This window comes from Bos grunniens, chromosome 16 (genome assembly GCF_055505025.1).
Source record: "Bos grunniens cultivar Pamir isolate PY7600 chromosome 16, Bosgru_T2T1.0, whole genome shotgun sequence".
NCBI lineage: Eukaryota > Metazoa > Chordata > Mammalia > Artiodactyla > Bovidae > Bos > Bos grunniens.
In genome coordinates this window covers 17,369,349-17,384,023 of record NC_141180.1, presented here as the reverse complement: position 1 = coordinate 17,384,023, position 14,675 = coordinate 17,369,349, and the positions used below count along the sequence as shown (strand labels likewise).

The window sequence follows — 14,675 nt, the reverse complement described above, 5'->3', positions numbered from 1 at the left end:
TCATTCTTGTGGGAGAAGCCAGAAAATGAACAAAATAAGTAAATTATGTATAATGTGCTTTATGGGGAAAATCCTACAGAGAATAATAAGTAGAATCAGGAAGGTTGAAAACACCAGAATGGGAATTATGAGTCAAGAGAGATATTTTCTAAATAATGAAAACTGAAACTCCATTATCTAGCACCTAACTACATTACATTCCTTACCCTTAGGATCATTCCTCAATTATTTAAGTTTTAAATCTTTCTTCTCCTCAGAAAGTAATTTGAACAGCTGGGCCAATTTAAAAGGTTCAGTAACAGTGAATTACCTTGTGATCAGCACTTAATATGCCCCAAACACCTTGTTCTTGTTACCTAAGAGCTTCCATTAAAAAATTTTTTTCTAGTTTTATTTTACTTTTTGATTTTGATTTTTTTTGTCCATGACACATGACCAGGAATCAAACCCAGGCCTTGGCAGTGAAAGCACCAAGTCCTAACTGCCAGGGAATTCCCTCTAGTTTTATTGAGAAATAGCTGACATATGTCATTCTAGAAATTAAAGTTACATAGCACGATGTATTGATTCACATATACTATGAAGTAATTACCACAATAGGTTTAGTTAACACCCATTATCCCATATAGCTACAATAAAAAGAAAAGAAGGCGAATTAATAGATCATAGGACAGTTCCATTTTTAATTTTCTGAGGAGGCTCCGTACTGTTTTCTATCTTGAGAAATTTACAATTTACAATCTCACAAACTGTGCAGCCCTGCTGAATAAAGAAATCTTACTGTAACCCCTGTACCTACTGAACTATCTTAACAATTATGTTAATAATTATATCCAAGAAATATAACCTTTAGTTTTGTTTATTAATGCAGTTTAATAATGATGTGAAACATTAATTGAATTGAAAATTATTAACATAATTGTTAAGTAACAAACAGGATTGGATCTGGTAGACAAAGTGTCTGAAGAACTATGGATGGAGGTTTGTAACGTTGTATAGGAGGCAGTGACCAAAACTATCCCAAAAGGAGAAGAACTGCAAGAAGGCCAAATGGTTGTCTGAGGAGGCCTTACAAATAGCTGAGGAAATAAGAGAAGCAAAAAGCAAGGAAGAAAGGAAAAGATATACCGAACTGAATAGAGAGTTCCAGAGAATAGCAAGGAGAGATAAGAAGGCCTTCTTAAATGAAATAGTGCAAATTAATTCTTAAAATTCATTTTAATTTAAATTCATTTAAATAGTGCAAATTTAATTCTTAAATGAATAGTGCAAAGAAATAGGTTACAATGGTGTTGGAGAGACTAGAGATTTCTTCAGATAACCACAGTGGTGTGGTCACTCACCTAGAGCCAGACATCCTGGAGTATAACATTAAGTGTGCCTTAAGAAGCATTACTATAAACAAAGATAGTGGAGGTGACAGAGTTCCAGCTGAGCTATTCAAATCCTAAAAATGATGCTGTGAAAGTGCCATGCTCAATATGCCAAAAATTTGGAAAACTTAGCAGTGGCCACAGGACTGGTAAAGTTCAGTCCCAAAGAAGGGCAATACCAAAGAGTGTTCAGACTACCACACAATTGCACTTATTTCACACACTAGCAAGGTTATGCTCAAAATCTTTCAAGCTAGGCTTCAGCAGTACATGAATCAAGAACTTCCATATGTTCAAACTGGGTTTAGAAAAGGCTGAGGAACCAGAGATCAAACTGCCAATAGACATTAAATTAAGGAGAAAGCTAGAGAATTCCAGAAAAATATCTAGTTCTGCCTTATTGGCAATGTTAAAGCCTTTGACTGTGTGGATCATAAGAAACTGTGGAAAAGTCTTAAAGAAATGGGAATACCAGACCACCTTACCTGTCTTCTGAGAAACCTGTATGCAGGTCAAGAAGCAATAGTTAGAACTGGTCATGGAACAACTGAGTGGCTCAAAATTAAAAAAGGAGTACGTCAAGGCTATATATTGTCACCCTGCTTACTTAACTTATATGCAGAGTACATCATGGAAAATGCCAGGCTGGATGAATCAAAAGCTGGAATCAAGATTGCTGGGAGAAATATTAACAACCTCAGATACACAAATGATATGACTCTAATGGCAGGAAGTGAAGAAGAACAAGGGAGTCTTTTGATGAGGGTGAAAGAGGAGAGTGAAAAAGTTGGCTTGAAACTCAACATTCAGAAAAACTAAGATCCTGGCATCTGGTCCCGTCACTTCACGGAAAATGGAAGAAGAAAAAGTGGAAGCAGTGACAGATTTTATTTTCTTGGGCTCCAAAATCACTGAGGATGGTGACTGCCGTCATGAAATTAAAAATGCTTGCTCCTTGGGAAAAAAGCTATAACAAACCTAGACAGTGTGTTAAAAAGTAGAGACATCACTTTGGCGACAAAGGCCCATATAGTCGAAACTATGGTTTTTCCAGTAAGTCACCTATGGATGTGAGAGTTGGACCGTAAAGTAGGCTGGGTGCCAAAGAACTGATGCTTTCGTGCTGTGGTGCTGGAGAAGACTCTTGAGAGTCCCTTGGACAACAAGGAGATCAAACCAGTCAATCCTAAAGGAGCTCAGCCCTGAATATTCATTGGAAGGACTATGGCTAATGCTGAAGCTCCAATATTTTGGCCATGTGTTGCAAAGAACCAACTCATTGGAAAAGACCCTGAGGCTGGGACAGATTGAAGACCAAAGAAGAAAGCGATGGTAGAGGATACAATGGTTAGGTAGCATCACTGACTCAATGGTCATGAAACTGAGAAAACTCTAGGAGATAGTGGAGGACAGAGGAGCCTGGCGTGCTCCAGTCCATGAGGTTGCAAAGAGTCAGACATGACTTAATGACTGAATAACAGGCGATTCCAAGGAAAAGGTTTGTATAGCCTGACTTGACATAGCCACAGGGAGGCAGCAGAGAGTGTGGGATGGCCTGGTGCGGGCTGGGCCAGGCCTCCACAGTCACAGGAAACAACAGGACTGATGGGGAAACAGCATCAGCCAACCCGGCTTTAAGTGAATACTATCAGGATTAATGTCTCAACACTTGATTCCCTCTGCTGGAATTCTGGAATGCCCTTCATAGCAAATAAAATATAGTATGGAAACAGCTGTACTAAGAAAAGTAGGAAAAAAAGAAAGAAAAGTAGACTTGGAATCCTGGCTTTGAATTGGGACTCTTGCATTCTTTTCAAAAGTCAATAAATAGTTATTGACCATGCTGAGTACCTGGAATCAGATAATAATTACAGTTTAATATTCGTGAGACATCAGTGTTGTGCCAAACACGTTTTCATTCCATGCTCTATGAAGGGTGCATGCACTCTTATTATCCTCCTTTACAGATGAGAGACCTAAGCCTTTGGAGAGGTTTAATAACTCCCCCAGGTCATACAATGAATGAACCAGTTTCTACTCCAACATTCCAACTCTACAGGCTGGGTTGCACTCTGCCATGGTCTGTCTGTCCCATTGGATCAAATAATACGGCTCCCAATCTTGAAGAGTGGTTTAGTGAAAAAAAGAGCTGTGAAGAGGTAAGTGACAGAGTCATGTCTTACATGAAGTAGTCACAGCAAGAAGAGGGTGTGAAAAGGAATATCTCCTGCCACATCTATAAACAAGGATGTCACAGGCATCGGTTTGAGATTCTGCCCTCCAAATGAATTTCTGAGCCTCGAGGGCCCCCAGAAGGGAGAACAATGCCTGCAATCCAGCAGCTGTCAGCTCCCACCACTCCCTACAGTGACTAAGGATGCAACAAAATTAAAAAAAAAAAAAAAGGATACAGGCCCCAGATAGCTGAGATGCATATGAAAGGAATGAGTTCAGTGAGCCCTGACTCTTTCATCTTCCCATACATAGAGGAGCCCTAAATTCCCTGAGATAGCTGATTTTCCTTAATTAACAATAATCTTCGATGTTCAGACTATCTACCTTTTTTGTTACAAACTTCTATATAACCTGACTCCCTTCCCCACCCTCCTACCCGGCTCCCCTCCTTCCCTTTCCACCCACCACACCCTCACTCCCACCCCCACCCCCAGAGCAGTTTCTCAAGGGCCACCTGAGATGCTGCCTCCTGGGCTTGAAGTCCTAAAAATCCCCACCAAATAAATAAACACAATTCTCAACTTTCAGGTTATGAGCTTTTTTTTTTTTTTTTTTAGTTGGCAAGGCTGTCCTAGAATCATTGAAGTGTCAGAGAGAGTCTGGGAAATGGATGTCTGGGAAGGCTTCACTTAAGGTGATGGTTTTGCTAGATTTTCGAGAGGCTTTTTGAGGAGGGCATTCTCCTCCACAGCTCCCAAGCTCTAATTGTTAAAAACAAATAAAAGGAAAAAGACATTCCAAGCAGAGAAAAACAGCAGGTGGGTATGGGCCGCCTGAGCAGGGGGGAAGTCATAAGAGGGACTTGTGTCGGGTCAGAGAGCCTTGTATGTCATCCTGAGAGCTGGACTCTCTCAGGGTCAAAGGAGAGCCACTGAAGGGCTTGAATGCAGGCACGGACTGCTCTGATCACTGCTTTATGGCTAAAGACTGGCACAGCGGGGACAGGTGAGGCACAGGCGTCCATGATCAGACCCAAGGGCTCAGGGACGGCGCCCCAGAAAGACCCTTGGGCCAGCTGTTGAAAGTTGCTTCCCTGGGCTGATAAAGGAGGCCGTAGGTAGCTGTGATGAGAGTAGGCAACCCAGCAGGGAGGTGGGCCAGGAGGCAGAAGCCAGGAGGCTTGAACAGTAGGGTGAGTGTGGGAGCCGTGTACGATTTGTTTTCAAGGGGCAGGTGAGGGGGCAGAGGCCGGAGAAGCATGGGCGGCCCACTCAAGAAGGGCTTTGGGTGCTAAGCCAAAGCCTGAAGTGCTGGGGGGACGAACTGAGTTGGTGAGTTTAAAGATGCTGGAGACTTCTTGCTGGCTGCAAGATTTTCAAGAAATCTCTTAAACACTCTGAGAACCAATACAACAGGGGTCCCATGTTTGGTCTATGCCTGACACCTGGAAGACCAAGAGCCATTGGTCTCCAAGGTCAGCCAAGAGTCTTCTTTATCTCTAATGAGTATCTACCACCTTGAGGCTACACCATGGGCTTCAAGACCATCCTGTATGTGAAGAAGGGCTAGGAGAGGGCAACAAGCCTTGAGGATGGACTTACTGGATGAGGAGCCTGCTAGTACTCACCTCAGTCCCTGGAAGTCCATCTCCTCCCATTCATTGCTCTACCATTCGCCGACTACACCCACCATTTCCTACTGGCAGCCATACATGCATGCTCAGTCATTTTAGTCGTGTCTGACTTTGCAACCCCATGCATGGTAGCCCACAAATCTCCACTGTCCATGGGATTTCCCGGGCAAGAATACTAGAGTGGGTTTCCATTTCCTCTTCCGTTGGATCTTCCCAATCCAGGATCTCAACCCGAGTCTCCCGCATTGGTAGGCAGATTCTTTACCACTGTGCCAACTGGGAAGCCTATACTGCATCAGAAAATACACATTTGTGCCCTTGTCTGAACTTACCCAGAATCCCCATCCACCATTAACTGAGGCCACCTACAGTTACAGCTATTTTTGGTTTTCTGCCAGGCATGCAGGATGCACTAGATACAATAAATGCTTGTTCTAAAAAAAAAAAAAAAAAAGACAAAAAGGTGGAAGAAAAGTAATGGAGACAAGGTTCCTGACTGTCTGGGTACCATCTTTTTTCTTCCCTCATGCATCATATCCCTTGACCATCTCTCACAGACTGGACTTCCCACCCCACCCCCCTTGGTTTAATTGTATTCAGATCTCATCTCTGCCCCTCTCTCAAACTGGCTTCCCTGGGCATGTTCCCCCAGACCCCACCCCTAGGAGCTTCAGTTTCCCTGTCTGTATCAGAGGGTTATCACACCTACCTCACAGAGCTGTCATTGGACTAAACGAGATCAGGGCCGGCCCTGGTGTTTGTTCCCATCTTCCTTTCTGACTGTTAACCTCAGAATCCCTCCTGGCATCACACACACAACTGCCCCTTAGATCTGGGCTTCAAATATGATTCCATGGGCTTTTCTACTGAAGTCTGGTCACTTTACTCAGACTAACAACACTGCTGCTGCCAAGTCACTTCAGTCGTGTCCAACTCTGTGTGATCCCATAGACAGCAGCCCACCAGGCTCCCCCGTCCCTGGGATTCTCCAGGCAAGAACACTGGAGTGGGTTGCCATTTCCTTCTCCAATGCATGAAAGTGAAAAGTGAAAGTGAAGTCACTTCAGTCGTGTCTGACTCTGTGACCCCATAGACAGCAGCCCACCAGGCTCCCCCGTCTCTGGGATTTTCCAGGCAAGAGTACTGGAGTGGGGTGCCATTGCTTTCTCTGAAGACTAACAATGAGGGAGAAATAAAAGTCAATATAAAGCCTAGATTTGCATATAAACAGATAATTCAACTTAGAGAGGAATTTGGGGAGAACAAGGAGGTGACTGGCAGAGGAAGAGCAGATTTGATCCTTGCAAGCCTAAGGCCAAGTTCTTTCTAACCCAGTGCAAACTGCTCATTCTCTTCCCCGGGAATGGAGTAGTCCCAAGCATCACGCTGCTTCCCAAAGTTCATCTCAGAGATGTCTATGAAATTATAAGGAATGCTGATTCCTTGAATTCATAGTGAAGTGAAAGTCATTCAGTCATGTCAACTCTTTGTGACCCCATGGACTATACAGTCCATGGAATTCTCCAGACCAGAGTACTGGAGTGGGTAGCTCTTCCCTTCTCCAGGAGATTTTCCCAACCCAGGGATCGAACCCAGGTCTCCCGCATTGTAGCTGGATTCTTTACCAACTGAGCTATGAAGGAAGCCCAAAAGTACACTAATGCAAATTGGAAATGGGCAAAGGTGAAAATGGCACAGAAGTGCCCCCCCAACCCCTGCAACTGATAATGTGCGGTGACTTGGCCAGGGCAAGCCACCCCTTGCTGTTCCAAGAACCGGGAACAGCTCATGTTGGGTCAGGTGGACAGAGGAGATGGGCTCTGCAATGACAGCTGAGCCGGGTCCGACTGTTACCAGCCAGGGTTCTTGGCCTTCCCCAATCAATAGAAATTCACTGGCAGCCAGACAATTCAGGCACGGCTCAACTGAGGCCGCTGCTGCAGCAGTGGGGAGCAAGAGCAAACAGCAGGTTCCCTTGCTTGCTCGCTCCCTGAGGAGTGGGAGCTGGTTCCTTTGTGAGGGGAGGGTGGAGTGTTGTTCAGGCTTAGGCAGGAGGGGTAGCCTAGGTGTTCTGTCCACCCCTTAGGTGGTGTTGTGTGCAGGGTGCCTGTGCAGTACCCTATTTTTACTCTAGGCTGCTCAAAAGTGGCAGTTGTGTTTTTTGGTCTCTTTGTATCTTTTGAGTTCAGAATTTGCCCCAGCTGTGCATGCACAGGGTTGAGTCCCACAGTGCCTTTGTGTTTTGTTGCTCAACGTGTATCCAGGTACAAGCATTGCAGCCTTGCTGCAAAGCGTCCCAGGTCCCAGGCTAGGCTCACCATCAACAGGACACAACAGCTTGACATGAGCTGGTGCCAGGGTCCAGCCCCGGCTGATCCAGGGTATTTGAAGGGGAGATGGCGTCGGTGACTTAATTTAAATATTCATCAAAGATATAAAGAGTAATAGAATGAGGATAGCTCAGCAGGAAAATTCAGTGGAGAAAAGAGGCTGAGTAGCTTGGTTTACGCAGGAAACCAATAAAACTTCAAGACAAGAAGCTTGCACCACTTACGTAGGCCGCAGGCGTCCTTCCATTCTCCTGAAGGACAGGAGACACTGAGGCCTCCCCAGTCGGATCTTAGAAGCCCAAGCATAATTAGTAAGCATGGCAGGCTCTGCACTCCAGATGGAGACTCAACCAGAGTTTGAGAGAGAGAGCAACATGGGGAGACCAGTCTTTCAAGGAACTGATCCCAATTCTTTATTTTCCAGAGTGTTTTTATACACTGAGATGTTATACAAAAGTCACGTGAGGACGGCAGTCCTGACTTTTATTAAAGTCAGGTGCTTCATACAAATGTATACAGAGGTCTTAGGGGTGTTACTTCATCTTCTGGCCAGGGGGGCCTGCTGACAATTTATGACCCTCTCCTTGTGACAGCGGTTAGTCAACAGTTATTCCTCCAGGAGTGATTATTCTTAAAACAGACTCCACCTTCCGAAGGTACCAGATAAAGTTACATTCTTATAGGGTGAGGGTGTAGTGGGTTTTAATTAAGGAAAGAATTTACTTAGCCTAAGGTCCAACGTGATTAATATCAAAGGTTAATACTTATTTCTTCTATACATTCATTAATGTGTATAAGGGCAGTGGATGTGGAGACTTAGCAACAAACATTGGCTCAACAAATGAAAAACCCTTCACCAATACAATTTCTAATCAGCCCACTATACTTATACTAATAATTTTCTAACTTCTCTAAAGAACCTGTTTTTAGAAGGTTTAAAGCATCTCGTGCCTCTCACGGTTGGGAGGCTGTGAGCAATCACATGTGGCCAGACAAGCCTGTCAGGCAGGCTAGAGAAACTTTAGAAGAGTTTGTAAGTTGAAACACTCCTGTCATGCCCAGGAATTATTATTAACTGGAGCTCTGAGTTAATTCCTTCTCAGAAAGAGGTGGTAAAGTCAGAGGTGTAGGTGAGAGCACAAAGTAGTAAAGTAGGCAGGCTCTGGTTATCGGGGTAGATGCTCGAGGATTTCCAGGGGGACTCCTGAGGCCCGATCCCGCCTTTGCGTATGTCGAGCCTCCTTCCTCATGACATTTGCCACGGGCGGAGTGCCTCACGCCAGCCCCCAACAAGCTGGGCCGTCACCAGCTGAAGGAAGTTACCATCCTGGAGGCCACTGTTAGAACCAGTCACCAGGCAAACTCGGGCCTTGGATGTGCACCTCTGCCCACATACCGGCAAGCTTCCCCGTGTGTCCTGTGACATTTCTGGAGACCAGCTCTCCCACAAGGCACCCCCCGCCCTGAGCACTTCCCTTCCCTCTTCCCCTGACCATACGGCCCTTGCAGACAGGATCAATCTCGTGTTTGGGTTTTATTTTTATTTCACAATAAAATAACATGCTGCAATAGGAAAATGGGGGTTGAATAAGTACATCATTCACATTTAGGAAACCAGCTCCCGTGGTCAACAATAAATAAATATTTAAATGGCGAGGAGTTCCTGGCAGGCGCCAAGAGGTTCCCAGCACTTCAAGAGGTAGCATCTGCTGGAAAGAGGGAGACAGCCAGGCTACCAGCTCCTGTGGATTCTCCAGGAGAGGCAGACGCGCAAATGACAATAAATAATAATAGCAACAACACGACAACAGAAATAAAAAATAATGTGCCATGACCATTGTCACAAAACCAACAATATGTTAGGCTTAAATACTTTTCTCCTGGAGGAGCTCCTAGCGCAGAGAGAACAGTGTGGATTCCCTGGGGGCAAGAGGGGCTGCCTGGTTAATTCACCTCCCCAGCCCAGCCGGGGCAGAAGTCCCACCAGGGAATGGGTGTTTGGTGATGCCCTGGGGTGACAAGCAGGTTCTGATTCCCCCTAGTCCTGCTCTTGCCAGCAGCCTCTCTCCACCCCAGTTTCATTCCCAGCTTCTACAGGCTGTCCAAGTTCATCAAGGTCCCTGCCTCATTTCCATGGACACCCCCAGTGAGTACGCCCCTGCAATCCACAGGAAAGAAACACAAGGTTCCCCTTCCATCCTGGGGAATCTCTTTTTCCCTGTTCTTCTCCTCACAAAAATAAAATATTAGCTTGATTTAAACAGGACTTTCTGGAACTGCCATGAGGTTTGTCTCCCAGGAGCTCTTTCTCCCTCGTTCCACCCTGCCCAGCATAAGGGCTGGACTAAAGCTGCTCACCAAGAGGCCTCACGTCTTGCTCCAGGCAGCTCAGAGCTAAGAGGGGGCACATCCCAGCAAGAGGCTCTCAGCAGGTCCTGCTCACAGGTGGACCCGGCAGCACACATGGAGTCAGAGGCCCCCGCAAGAGCCCACCAAGAGCACCAAGGTTCATTTCGCATGGGCAAGATGGCCTGTTTTCAGGCCTCTCTACTGATTTGGAGAGGGGCTTGAAAGCCAGTTTTTGAGGTAAATATCTCATTCGGGGTAAGCATCACATTGGTTTTCTGGCCTTGACAAGACTGCCAGGCTGGACACAGAAGTGTTGAGAAGTGCAAGCTAGGGGACCCCCACCACCACCCACCACCACCAGTAGCCCAGAGACAGGTGAGGAGGACAGGATGGGAAGACTCCACATTCATGGCTCCCTTCATGCCCAGGACAGTCTGGAAATTAGGAAAACAGGTCAACCGTTCGACAAGCAAAACTGGCTAACCTGGTTGTCTTTCTCTCCCTCATTTTCAAGTTCCCCTTTATCCATGCATTTTGCAAAGCCCCCTGGGAATATCCCTTGTCCTGTTGAGAATGGCCAGAGCCAATGATGACTCTTGCACCATCATTCTTCCCACCCTTGAAAGCCCCACACAACCCTTATCTTCAGCCCTGGTCCACAGGTCCTAGAAGTGGGGTGACCCTCTCACGCATGGAATTCAGTCCCAAGGATCTGGAGGTGAGGGTGTCACCGGGTCAGCTTTTTCCTTCGCTGTCCTCTCTTGCTTTGCAGAACCTGCCTCCCCATGGGGACAGCACCTCGGGGGTGGGTGACTCAATCTCTCTGCCCGGCTGGCTCCTTCCAGGCCCTGAGGCTCAGGTGTGCAAGGGCTCAGCTGGGCTGCTGCTGGACAGGGAGGCAGAGGCGGCTGTGGCTTGCGTGGCCAGGTCCCGGTAAGCGGGGGACTTCAGGAAGCGCGGGTAGGAGTCCTTCTCCATCAGGGCTCGCACCTTCCACTGCGCCGCGTCGAAGCACACGGCTGTGGCGGCCTGCAGGTTCGTCCTGGTCAGCTCCCTGGTCTCGTGGTCTATATTCACCTGTGGGAAGGAGGACAAGCATGTGGGTGAATGGGGGGCTCAGAGCCAGGGTGAGGGGGCTGGCAGGCCTGGGAAGACTGGAGGGGGCAGTGGAAGAAGCACTGGATTCTGAACCAGGAACTGGGGCTCTGCTGAGTTGACCATCAGTGGGCTTTTCAGCTCTGGGCCTTTCCTCCCTTCTACCCTCCTCTCTCTCAGAACAACCCAGGAGATGTTACGAATGGGTACAGATCCACCCTCTTTTCACCTGTTTCTCTGTGACAACCCAGGTTCAAGTCATTGCCACCTCTCTCCTAGGCTAGTGCCAGCACCTGCTATTGGGTCTCTCTCTCCTCCCCTGAACCCCAGGGTCTGTTCTCCACCCAGCAGCAAAGAGAGCCCTATAAAACACAAGTCAGTTTTCTGGCAGTTCTGTTGTTCCCCATCACTCCAAGAAAAGGCCGACACGGGTGCTGAGCCCACAAGGCTACCTGGGCCAGCACCTGGCCGCCTGCCACCTGTGTGACATCACCTCCCTCTCTCTCTCACTTCCTGCTCCACACGGGCCCACTTGCTGGCCTGTGATCACAAAGGCACTCTTTGATCTTTGTATTTTCTGTTTCCTGTGTTACATCCTCCAACCCTGTACCCTGGTACTCCCTCTCATAGCCTGCTTTCTTTTTATCAGAGCACAGATCACCCCCTGGAAATATTTATTTAACTGGTTATCGTCATCTTCTCTCACTGGGGTAGAGGCTTTGTGTTCACTGCCATATCCTTGATGACTATAAATGTGCCTTGCATGTAACTGGTGCCCAACATATCTTTATGGGAGAAATAAAAATGCTCAGAAAATAATACAAAATAAGATACAAAGGCAAGCCATTACTTCCTTCTCTCCAAGAGGTGGCGTCATATTCCTTATCAAACACGGTGGAGACCAGAGGGAAGGTTGAAAGGGTCACCAACCACAGACCTGAGTGAGTGAGTCAGGTTATCCTAAAATGACCTGTCTCCGCAGTTGTGTTAAGTATTCTGAGTCTCTAAAAAGGGCTTAGTTTACAAAGGTGGGTGTCGACAGAAGCCAAAACCCCTGCCAACCCCTCCAGTCCTATTGTGACTCTGAGGGTAATGGTACCCAGGGGTGACCTGGAGCCTGGCTTTTTTGATCTCCAGCCTCCTGTGTCAGATAAGGCCACTCTGCTTCTAAACTTGGCCCTTCCCTTACTGGCCCCTGATCATCCCCAGTTCTCAGTGGGGAAGGAGCAGGCAGGGTCTGCAGGATCCCTGGAATGTGTCATGGCTCTGACCTCTTTGGGGGCTTCACTGCAGATGAACTCCTCAAAGATCCGGTGAGCCCGGGATCCCAGCTTGGTAGCGGACCGGAGCTTCTTGAACTCCTCACAGGCCAGCCAGAACTCCAGGTTCTCCTCGCTGAACTCTGTCTTCAGGAAGGCGTGGAAGGCGGCCACTCCATCTGGGGTTGCAGGGAGAGAGGAAGAGACAGGTCAGACCGCGGGGACAGCCAGCCGGGAATAAAAGAAGAAAAGACAGCAATTGTAGTTAATGGCTCTATTTTGGGGATATAATTTTCTCAAACAAGGACCTGCCTTTGTATTCTGGATAGAGGCTGACACACTAGGGGATTATTACTATTATTACTATTATTTTGCCCATGTTCTCAGCATCCTCAGGCTGGCTCTGCGGCACATGGGTACCCATGTGCCACCCGTGTGCCACCCACAGACAGACACAACAGACACAACTCACTTTTACTGCTCAGCAGCAAGTCAAATGACTCTTTCCATCCCAGCACATCTTCTGAAAAGTTTTTGCTAAAAAAAAAGGGGGGGAGGGGGCAAGATTTTAATTTTAAAAACAACAACAAACTAATACACAGCACAAATCCTAGCCAGAACTCTGAAGTTGTATAATTCACACGGAGGCTTGCTCAGTAAAATTACCGGAGCTGACTCCTCAAACTCCCCAACTTTTTGCTGAGGTTTAGGGAAATGGTTGTGTCTAGTAACCAGAAACCCAAGCAGGGACCTTCCGGCCCTCAGTAAATATCTAAGACTGTGTTTTTGCTGTCCAAAATTCCTCCGATTCCCCTCTCAGTTTGTTTTGTACACTTTCCCAAGGAAATAAGGGTCTCCTGAATAGAGATTATGCCTACCCACAACCCCAGAGACCAGCACAGCACCTGGCACAGTTGATGGTCAATATAACACGGCTTCCCGGTAAACTGCACGCAAGTAGCAGCAGAGTCCAGTGGCCTTGGGCCCTGCCCTTGCCCTGGTCACACACCCAATGGCATCTCCAGATGGGAGAATCTGGTAACTAGACATTCCAACCCTGGGTATCTTCATTTGTTGGTGGACTTAGAAGGCTGGAGCCATTCACCCAGTCACCCATGAGCCAGCCAGCCACAGCAGACCAGCAAGAAGTTCCATTACAATCTCTAGGAAGAGGTCCACGACGGTATGTCCTAATGTCTCCTAGTATTTTCCTTCTCAGGGCTCCCTTCCTAAATCTGGCTCCTTCCCTCTAGGGGCTCCGGGCTGGTCGGCGGGACTTACCCTTCTTTGCTGTGTTTACTGCCCCACTCGAACTTGCCAACACTCCCAGTATCAGAGCCCAGTTCTGACTTATGAAGAAAGATCCCCAGCCGTGTCTTGAATTCTTTGGCTCTGGAAGGCAAAGCATGAGTTCATGAGGATTCTCTCCTTGCTCAACCAGGGCAGAGAGATCCATGAAGTCCCAGAAGAGCACAGGTTTGTGCCACCCAAATTCCAAGCCTGAGTGTTTCTGGGAACCCATAGCTGTTCCCAGGGCTTACACTTCACCTCTCTCATCAGTATCATGAGCCCAGAAACAATTAAAGCAATATTTGAGCCGTGACTTGACTGTCTTACAGTTTGGGGGTTTGCAGTATAGCACATATGGGCTTTTTCCCCACTTAGGTCAGGCTTTTTGTGCCTGTTGACTTAGCAGAAGGTAATTCAGTACTCTCTAGGCTTGTCACAAATATTTTCGGAGCTGTGTGGAAGCTGATTTCTGCCTTCATCTTTACTTTTTCCTTCCCAGCCACCGACTCCAGCAAGGATTGGAGTGGGTGTATAGCTCCCTGGGAAGTGGGGACATCCCTCGCTGAGGGCCTGAAAAACAGTTCCCTGTATTTCCAGGATCAGAGGAGGCCATGCCCTTAGATCTGTAACTCAGAATGAAAACCAAGTGCTTAAGAAACTGGGGAAGACTCAGTTTTGCCTGGTGATGCCACCACAGTCTTCCTGCAGTAGAACTGCCACTTGGCAGAGGAATGATGGGGAATGGCAGTAAACAGTGGTCCCCCTGCTTCCCTTGGCTTTGCCTTCTCGGTTCCCGTCACCCATCCTTCCCTGAGACTCTAAGAGAGGCATCTGAGAACGTGGAACCAATTTGACCTCTACCTCTGAAGTCATTTTCATCCTGTTCTCCAGACCACACAGGTCTGCAAGCTTTCTGCTTCACTCCCTAAGGTTGGTGGGACTTCTTCTTTCCCCAGGCATCTGGAGAAGCTGCTCTTACCTCTCCAGGCAGGAGGTGGGGAAGGCGGCCAGGGTCCGACACATGGCTACGGATGCAGGGCAGCACGTCTTGGGGACGATGGTAGCGGGCTCCAGCGGGCACCGCAGAACGCGAATACAGATGAAAGGCGGCCAGCGCCTGTCTGGGTTTACTACTCGGGATGCGCGGAGCCAGCAGCTTTTATTCCCTTGT

General features: G+C 47.4%; 1 protein-coding gene across 1 annotated transcript; it reads right to left on the bottom strand.

Annotated features, from left to right (window-relative positions):
• Positions 1–9,032: 9,032 nt before the first annotated feature.
• On the bottom strand, positions 9,033–14,638 carry RGS16 (regulator of G protein signaling 16). Its single transcript, XM_086342410.1, has 5 exons — positions 14,484–14,638; positions 13,496–13,606; positions 12,687–12,751; positions 12,227–12,393; positions 9,033–10,937 (listed from the first exon to the last, which is right to left on the bottom strand). Exons 1-5 carry the CDS (start codon positions 14,525–14,527, stop codon positions 10,716–10,718), a joined length of 609 nt encoding a protein of 202 aa, XP_086198536.1. The 5' UTR covers positions 14,528–14,638; the 3' UTR covers positions 9,033–10,715.
• Positions 14,639–14,675: the final 37 nt, after the last annotated feature.

Excerpts from the sequence above, each read along its gene's own strand:
- RGS16 (XM_086342410.1), bottom strand. The coding sequence starts at position 14,527 with ATGTGTCGGACCCTGGCCGCCTTCCCCACCTCCTGCCTGGAGAG. Across the intron at positions 13,607-14,483 it reads CCCACCTCCTGCCTGGAGAG|AGCCAAAGAATTCAAGACAC; the intron begins GTAAGAGCAGCT and ends TTTGCCTTCCAG. Across the intron at positions 12,394-12,686 it reads CTTGCTGCTGAGCAGTAAAA|ATGGAGTGGCCGCCTTCCAC; the intron begins GTGAGTTGTGTC and ends CTGCAACCCCAG.